The sequence below is a fragment of the Panicum virgatum genome, chromosome 3K (assembly GCF_016808335.1).
Source record: "Panicum virgatum strain AP13 chromosome 3K, P.virgatum_v5, whole genome shotgun sequence".
NCBI lineage: Eukaryota > Viridiplantae > Streptophyta > Magnoliopsida > Poales > Poaceae > Panicum > Panicum virgatum.
Genome location: NC_053138.1, coordinates 62,073,843 through 62,082,699, shown reverse-complemented (window position 1 = coordinate 62,082,699; position 8,857 = coordinate 62,073,843). Strand labels below are relative to the sequence as shown.

Genomic DNA, 8,857 nt, shown 5'->3' with positions numbered 1-8,857 from the left:
GACCCGCTTCCCGCTCGGGGACGGGTCCGGTGTCACCATGTGTCCCAGAGTGGAAATACTCAGCACCTGTGGCCGCGGACCCGGACCCCCGTAGGTGGGTTCGGGACCTCCACGTGCCTATCCGGACCCCGGTGAGCTCTCGGCTCAGCTAGCTGCTCGGGAGGGGTCCGGAGCCGCCACATGTCACGCAGACGCGGGTGTGGGAGCAAGCCTTCCGCTGGAAGCTCCCTCACCCACCCGCATCAAGTGCGAGCGATTGAGGTGTGTTCTGCTGCCGCTGGGCATGGGGCAGTTTTTGTCAGTCCACACTGTGGATCGCCAGCCCTCCTGCCGCATTAAATGCTGGTGGTTGGGGCGTGCGCTGCCAGAGCAGGGCATCGGATACCCACTCACGGGTTGGACAGGCGTGACATGACAACACGGTAAGCCCGCCTGTTTCCAAGGCAGCTCGTCGGTTACCAAGGCAAGCATTCAAGACTCAGCGCCGCACGGATAGGCAACGAGTCATGATGACCAGCTACTAACTGGAGCAACAGTGCATGCTGCTACAGCGGACTGAGTCAGTAGTTCGGCGCTTCATCATGACCTCGACGCGCGGCTCCAGAGGCCAGACTTTACTCCGACAGGACAGCTCAAGACCATCCCTGGTCAGAAGCTACGCACGAAAGCCGACGATAAGATCTCCGGATCTGAGGCATTGAAGACCAAAGTGTAGTTTATAATATATCACCGGGCCCACCTGTCGGGGCCCCACTCAGTGTATGTGCTCCCCTTGGACATATAAAAGGGAGAGCACGCCCGCTAGACACATAGGTTTACACGGACACGAGGTTCCACAAGTTTTCACACATGCAGAGACGGGCATAGCTCCTCCCCCAGCTTGGACACAAGCTCAGGCAATACATCACACAGTGGACGTAGAGTATTATGCTCCGCCGGCCCGAACCACTCTAAATCTTTGTGTGCTTCCGTGTTCTTATGCCTCTAGATCGAGCATTTCTTGACTGCCCCCAAGCACATCCTACACTTAGTATTAGGCGGGTACACTACGCCACCCGGCTGTGGTTTTCCACACCACGATAGTTGTGTATACTGTATTTGTTGAGGTTGAGTTTGTGGAGTCTGAGGCCATGTAGTATACCCAACTAACTTGTCTTTTTTCTCGGACTCCATTCTCTCAAGGGTCTTCTTCTTCTCCTGTCACTGGTTTGTTCTATGATCAGAGTCAGACCCGTGAAAGTCACAGAAGAATTTTTTGGGCTCACGCGAAGTTCCGCGACCTCGGCCTCTTCCTCTGCCGCGACCTCTGTCCCGTGCTCCAGACGAAGGTTGCTTGTTATTTGTGTGTTGTGGTTCCGACTCTGGTGGTATCATGAAGGGATCAAAGGTTAACTGTTCCTCATCATCTTGTGAGGGTTCCACAGGTAAAATGAGCTGCTGAGCTGGCTGCTTCTCTTGCTGCCATGTTTGCTGATTGTATTTTTCTGCCTGACGCATAATTTTTCTTTGCTCTACCCTTCTGCGGTGGTCGGCATCTGACTTCGCGTACTTCTCTGCTTCTGTATAGAGCTCCTCCAGAGTCCTCGGGGGCTCTCTTGTGAGATGAGAAGCAAGCTGACCAGGCAGGAGACCTTCGATGCATTTCTCAATCGCATCTTTCTCTGGGAAGTTTGGGATTTGAGCCTTCTTCTGAACGAACCTCCGGAAATAGTCATAGAGAGGCTCGCGGTCATGCTGTGGGCACTTGAAGTCTTTCACAGTGTCGGTGTTTAGCCTTCTGAAACCCTGGAAGTCCTGGAGGAGCCTTCCTTTCAGCTGGTACCAATTATTGATTGATTGTTGGGGAATGTATGAGTACCAGTTGGCCACAGAACCTTCGCAAGACATGACGAAGGACTTGGTCATGGTTGAGTCATCACCACCGGCCAAAGCAATGGTTGCTTCGTAGGCCATGAGGAATTGGGTTGGATCAGTTATAGCATTGTACTTGGGGAGTTGTCTGGGCTTGTAGCCGAGCGGCCATGAAGTTCGCTGCAGAGCGACTAAGAGTGGCGAGGTCGGGTCAAGTGGGAGGTTGACCGGTGGTGGCCTTCGGTCTTCATTGTGAGCGAAGGTTGTCTGGTGGATGACGCGGTTTTCTTGTTGAGCAGAACCTTCGGGCATTTCTTGGTATGTTCTCTGCAGATTCTCAACTTCTGCCTCCATTTCTGCTAGTTTACGCCTGGCCCCAGCTAGCTTGTTTGTCTGGTCCAGTGCCCTCTTTTTTGTGGCGAGCTGAGCTTCGATGTTTCTTTTCCTCATTTCAAGGGCCTTGAGCTGGAGTGCTGCTTCTGTGAGCTCCGCGGATTGGGTATGATGAGCTTCGGTGTCTTTGTTGTCTTCAATCGGATCTCTATGAAGACCAGCTTTGGTGATGATGTCTTCAATTCGTGGGTTGGATTCTTCGTGTTGCGGTGGAGAGCCGTCGAGGACAGGGCCAGGCTGAGTGGAGTTGCTAGTGGTGCCGGCAGGGGTTTTTCTCTTTGCTGGGGCCATCGAATGTTGTTTTTCGAGCTGGAACGGTGGGCGTTGCTGTTGGGATCTTTGCTTCTTAGATGCCCAAACAGGAAGCATGAACGGTATGAAAATAGCAATGAAAGTAGGCACTTAATTCTCCAGTAATAACCAGAAAATTCAACCATTTACACTGTGGCGATGGGGGGCTATTTATACCCCTAGCTCTCGGCCAGACATCCCCGAATTGCCCTTCTACATCTCATTTACAGCTCACTTACAAATAGTTTTAGGGTAAAATTATAAGGTGAGAGGTGCACAAATTCGACCTTCTCACGTATTCACATTTCACACGCACGCCTACTCCCGATGAAGGTTCTGAAGACCTTCGTCTGGGTTGCATTCCGCACTCAATATCCTTCGGGCCTCGAGAGCCTTCACAGGTTCTGGCCTTCATGCTTGTGCTCCTGTGCGATCAATCATCACCTTCAGCCTCCTGAAGGTGATCCCCTCGATGCTTTGCAGGTTGTGGTCTTCAGGATTATGCTCCTGAGCGATCATTCGTCACTTTCGGCCTCTCGAAGGTGAACTCCTCGATGCTTCGCAGGTTGTGGTCTTCAGTCTTGTGTTTCTGATCGATCGGCCCTCACCTTTGGTACCGAAGGTGGGCTTCCTGGTCCTTGGTGTTTTGGTTGTCATCGAGCACTCTTCGGGCGCTCTTGTTACTCAACATCGGCCCCCTGCAGACATATTAGGAGATGTATTCGAGACTGGGATTAACCTCCGGACGCATTCGCGAAGGTCCAATCCCCAACACTGCCCCTGGAGCCGCAGCTGCTGGTATGGGTGGGGAGGCTCTCGAGCCCTCTCCATGGCTTCCCTCGCCGCCTCGAAGCTGGCCGGCAGGCGGCGCTGGCCTCCCCTCGCCATGGCGGCTCGGCCAGGGGTGGACGGTGTCTCGCACACCGACCAGGGTGGACGGTACCCATAAGCCGTTCGATCTTCAACTAACGGCTGAGATTAAGCAAGGGAGGCCAAGTACAAGCGGGACGTTGACTGGACCGAGCATTTGGATGCTCGCTCGTCGTCCCGCCGCGCGCCCGCGCTGCTTCGCCAGCGTCTCCATCCGCCGCCGTCCACCGCCGGCGAGCTCCGGAGGGCCGAGCGAGGTTTGCATGAACGCGCACGCTCTGAGATCCCGCCGGCGCCCAGAGACTGTGAGGACGCATCGTAGCCGGCGGAGCTCGACGAGCAGCGAGGCCGCGCCTGCGGAATGCATCTGTCGCACGGTGACCTTCACCATTCTGAAGCTCAAACCGACTGTTCTGATCACAAACCCCCTACTGCAATTGTACAACATGTTTTTTCTTGGATCAGGTGATAGTACTTCGATGGATACTTGGACGAGATGCTTGTCCTATGAACTACTCGCCGAGTACCAGGTAGGTGTGTGAACATGAGTTCGTGTTTCAGACTTCAGAGATGGATGTGTACAGAAGAAGTTCCTCAAATATTCAGAGTTGAGAATGCGAGGCTATGTAAGAGCAGGAAAAAATGTGATTCGTGTGATCGACATTCAGATACTCTAGTTTAGATTAGAGATGAGGGAGTTCCTAAAGAATTTTGCTGCAAGCCAAAGTTTCCGGTACCAACTTACTGATGATCAGCAGATGTGTGAAATTCAGGGAACCATGCGAACCATCAGGTCTGCCAGTGTCAAATTACCAGAGTACAACAGACGAATTAGAAAAGATAACAAATGGTATCTCATCACAGATTCACAGCAACAGATGTCGCAAACAAGCCACATTCTCTAAGCCAATGACAAATGGAAGTGATGAATGAAAGATATGGTAGTACATCTTTGCATATCTTCCTCACGCTGATATCTTCAGCTCTGAACTTTCTGATCTTGGTTAACCTTGTCAGAGATGACTTGGCACATCAGCAAACACTGTTGCCGTCGACTCTGAATAAATTTGAAACAAATAATCCGTTAGCAAATGAGGGTTGTGCGGCAAGTCGGCAGAGGGTATATTCTTTTTATGGTCAGGAGAGGGAATACTAGTGATGACAAGTGAATTTTGTACAGATAATTTCAGAGAAGACTTCGGTAACATAATGAGAGAACTCATCAGGTAAGAGTGATGTATATGTCAGTATAACATTGTACAGTTTTTTTTTAAAAAAAAGTATAGCATTGTACCTAAGTGATTGCAGTAACTAGTCTTTTTACGGCACAGAGTGTGATAAAATTATGAAGACTAAAACTTTTGGGGGTGCACTAATATATTACCTAGGCCTTCCTGCAGACTGTCTACCCAACATATAGTAGCCTTAGAAATTGAACCTAGAACTAAAACTAGTTCAGAAAACACTTATAATCTGAGCATGAAAGGATACACCGTGGTATCAACGCCATTTATTTTTGTTGGATTTGAGAGTCAAGCAATAATATGAGTGTTGATACATTAATCTGCGCAGAGCTAACTTTCTAACTTCGACCAATAGCAGTTATATACAGTACTCTTCTATAAGATAAAACTACCAAAAATATTTTCAACGATGAGCATGGATACGAATAAAGGATACACTGATGACAGGATGTATGAGAATCAGAATTCACCAAACTTCACGCAAGTATACTCTATAAGAAACATTCCCTACTTTCTAATAAAAACATTTCCCAGGCAAAGAGAGACTATTGTTTTAGAACTCCAGCTCTAGCTTTTCAAGCATGACCAAGCAGACCCATCCAAGCTAATTGCTTCGAATAACACTTAATATCACAACTCAGTAAGGTAGACATGAAACTTGTTTGTACATGAAAAAACTGAACTTCTTATGGGTTCTAAGACTGTCATGATTTCTTTGCAGTATAATCCAAATTAACATATATAAGTTTCGGAATGACAGTCTGAAATAGAGCATAATCTTATCAGCAGGATGTCATGTATATATCAGTGACCCGTTCTATAGCATTTCACTAGCATGATCGTAAGTGTTTATTCAATGCATGCAGCTGAAAAAATGTATGCTTTTGTGGCCAGCTGATCCTAAGAGTATCAATAGACACCTTAGTGATGAATTATCATTCTGTACAATCTTAATTCCCTCCTCCAGCCGAGTTTTTTATTTACAAATTCCATATCGTAGCGAGGCAGTGTATTATTTTTGTTTCCACTCTTATAACTTCAAATGTTATGAACATGCAGTTGGACCTTTATCTCATATATCAAACAACATTTCTGCAAGATTACTAATGCCACCGTCCACAAAACCATTCTAAAAATTCAAACTTCAAACTCACTATCCTGGTCACAAACTTTTAAATGATAGCAACTGGTTTTTGTTTGGGAAAAGTCCATATTTCAACCTCCAACTATCACCTTCGTCCGATTTTCAACCTCAAACTGCAAAACCAGACATCTTACACCATTGAATTGTTAAAACCGGACGAAATACCCCCTTAACCCAAACCACCTGGTTTTGATCCGCCTGCAGCGCGAGAAGGCCGATTTCACCTCCCATGGCCGAGCCTCGCTTCACTGGAGAAATTCGACGCCGATGAAGCATCTCCATCCAATTCCTTGCGCCACCAGCTCCCTTGGGTAGCCACGGATCCATTTGTGCCGTTCCTGAGCTAAATCAGTCACCGGAGCCCCGAGTTCTCGGTCATCTCCTTCATCAGCCCGCCGCCGCGCAGAAAGGGGCAGACTGCCGGTGAGCCATGCCTTCCCCGGGTTCCGGGCCATCACTTGTTGGTTTGTGGGGTTCAGTAGAGCGCGTGGGTGGTGTAGAAGCCTCCTGTCGGCCTGTTCCGTGCCCCGGGTGGCCGGAACGCGAGTGCCGCCACGCTCGCGGGCCGCGGCCATTGACGCCGCCTTGGAGCTTGGTGCTCCGGCCATCTAGGGACCCGGCCAGGGTGTGCAGCGTGATCAGTGGGTCGTGACGGAGCTGTAGGTGTTGCATGTCATCGTCGGGAGGGCCTGTAGCTCCGAGTCGTCTCGAGCCGAGCTTTGGCTGACCGCCGGCGATGGTGCGCGCAGCACTAAGGTGGCGCGGTGAGGGAGACAGGTAGCCAGTGAGGTTCTAGAGTGGTGTGAAGGAGCTTGCAGAGGGGTTGCTGGCGCCGGTTTCGCCGTAGCTCGGCATGGCGTCGTAGCCCGTACGTCGCCGGTGATGGTGCCGCCGCGGAAGAGACAGAGAGTGTTGACTGGGCAAGTAGCGCCACGTGGACGGGTGACGTGGCCTAAAACCGGAGTGAATTCGGCTTAGGGGTGTCTTGTCCGGTTTTGACAGTTCAGTGATGCAGAATGTATGGTTTTACAGTTCGAGATTGAAAATCGGACAAACGTGATAGTTGAGGGTTGAAATATGGACTTTTTTCTTTTTTGTTTTTGTTGCAGTTACTTCCATTTTCTCATAATAATAAGAAGCTGTTTACTCTTGTGGTTTCTCTAAAATAAAAGCTGGTGCCCAGGGCTGCTCCGAATGAATTGTGTAAATTTCGGGAGGAAATCAAACTCTTACCTCCACGAAATAGTCATATGAAACACCAAACTCTGGTTGTCACATCTCAGGTCTTCCTTTCCTGCTTGAAGTCCCAGAGCTGCAGCCTCGGCTCTGCATTGACCGTCACCGGAGGAGGAGCAGTGCCGCCTCCTAGAAAGAATTGCAGTCCAGCGGCATCAACCGGAGCAGCGGCGAACCTCTGCAGGAAGCACGCCTGCTGAGATGGCGGCCACAGCGGCGCAGCGACGGTGACATTGGACTGAAGTGTGCCCCGGTCGAAGCCGACCGCGGGGTGCGGCTGCTCCTGGAGGAAGGCGAGCTGGGGCATCGTCTCGAAGGACATGGCCGGCGCGGCGTGGGAGCTCGGAAGCTGCGCGGCGTAGTAGGCGAGCGTCGGCTGCTGCTGCTGCTGCATTGGCTTGCTGTCGTTGGCGGAGCAGTGCAGGAGCTCAGCGAATGAGCCGCCGTTGTAGGCGTGGTTGACTTGGTGAGCAGCGGTGGTGGCGTTGTCGGTCGGGCCGTTGGCGAGCGAGAGCACGGAGCTCTTGCTGGTCTCGGAGGTGCTGACCTCGGCGTCGTCTCCGGCGGCCGGCGGGGAGGAGGAGGCGCCGGCGGGGAGGGCGAAGGAGCAGTCCAGCGAGGGAAGCTCGTCGATGGCGCCGGCGGCGGCGCGGATGAGCCACTCGATGGCCTTGCTGGGCTGGTCGACGCCGAGGCGGTCCTGGATGTCGTAGAACTGGATGGCCGTGGGCATCGAGAGCCGGACGCGCCGGTCGCGGAGCCCCCGCGCCGTCACGACCTTGCTGTGCCGGTCCTTGCCGCCGGCGGCCGCGCGCGCCACCCGGCACGTCCGCCACGCCGCCGCGGCCGCCGTGCCGCCGTCCAGCGCGGCGCGAGGGCGCTTGCAGGCGGTGCGCTCCAGCTCCATGCCTACCTCCTCCATGCCTCGCTAGCTCATCCCCAACTCTGAATGTACGGCTGTGCCTGCTCAATCTGCAGGTGGGAATGGGATTTCAGAAAAAGCTTGAGTCTTCGGCACCAATCTAGCAAACAGATTGATTCTTTTTTCTGGAGGGGAATCGTGCAAATCTGGCAGAATGATGTGATTGCCAAGAGTTCAAGCGCTGCAAAAAATCTCCACAAAAAAAATAAAATTCTCCAACAACTTGATAGCCCATTTGCTCATCTGCTGCCCATGAGCAATTGCAAATTTGCAATCAGTGAAAAGGCAGCAGCTTTGTAAACGGAATCTACTGAAAGCATCGGGAATCTGGATGTTCTTGAATAAATTCATAAAACGCCCTTTTCCAGCTGTATAACTTTACAGCAACCATCGGTTTATAATCCAACAACTGCTAGAAAAAAGTGTGCAAAAAGATGCAAGATTCCACACTAGCCAGTAAACATCTCATCGTCAAATTTGGCAAGCTGAAGAGAGTGCTTTACCGCAAAGCTTTTTTGCAGAGTTGTTGGGGGCAAATTAAGTAACTCTGGACTGAAAGCGCAAGAACCTCTAACTACTCCTGTTCTATATGTACTACTACCAACCAAAGACACCAAATCTGGGAATTAAAATCAGTCAAAATTTGCAAGGAACAAGATCGAATCATAGAAGCAAAAAAAAAAAAGTTACTGCTCACTAAACAATACCGGGGGCGAATTCAGGAGTGGAATGCTAGCTGATAATAAATTGCTCTATCCAATCCAAGACCTTGTTCACTAAACAATACCTTGTTGCGCGGAGACGGACGATTTTACTGCATGTGGTGAGCCAGGCCCGAAGAAGCTTTTTGCACCGGACCAGCCATCCTCCAATGCTAGTTCAACTGCACTGCACCCCCGCGGGCCA

The 8,857-nt window shown here is 51.0% G+C and overlaps 1 protein-coding gene across 2 annotated transcripts; it reads right to left on the bottom strand.

Moving 5' to 3' along the window:
* Positions 1-4,132: 4,132 nt before the first annotated feature.
* LOC120700146 (transcription factor PCF8-like) lies at positions 4,133-8,826 on the bottom strand. 2 transcript variants are annotated; one of them, XM_039984347.1, is made up of 3 exons: positions 8,739-8,826; positions 7,027-8,001; positions 4,133-4,462 (listed from the first exon to the last, which is right to left on the bottom strand). In XM_039984347.1, exon 2 carries the CDS (start codon positions 7,949-7,951, stop codon positions 7,073-7,075), a length of 879 nt encoding a protein of 292 aa, XP_039840281.1. In that variant the 5' UTR covers positions 7,952-8,001; positions 8,739-8,826; the 3' UTR covers positions 4,133-4,462; positions 7,027-7,072. The 2 variants fall into 2 exon arrangements, with proteins under 2 accessions (XP_039840281.1, XP_039840280.1); XM_039984346.1 differs by lacking the exon at positions 8,739-8,826 and having other exon boundaries at positions 7,027-8,583.
* Between the last annotated feature and the right edge of the window lie 31 nt (positions 8,827-8,857).

What these genes read in the sequence shown, in the direction of transcription:
- LOC120700146 (XM_039984347.1), bottom strand. Translation starts at nt 7,951, where the DNA reads ATGGAGGAGGTAGGCATGGAGCTGGAGCGCACCGCCTGCAAGCGCCCT.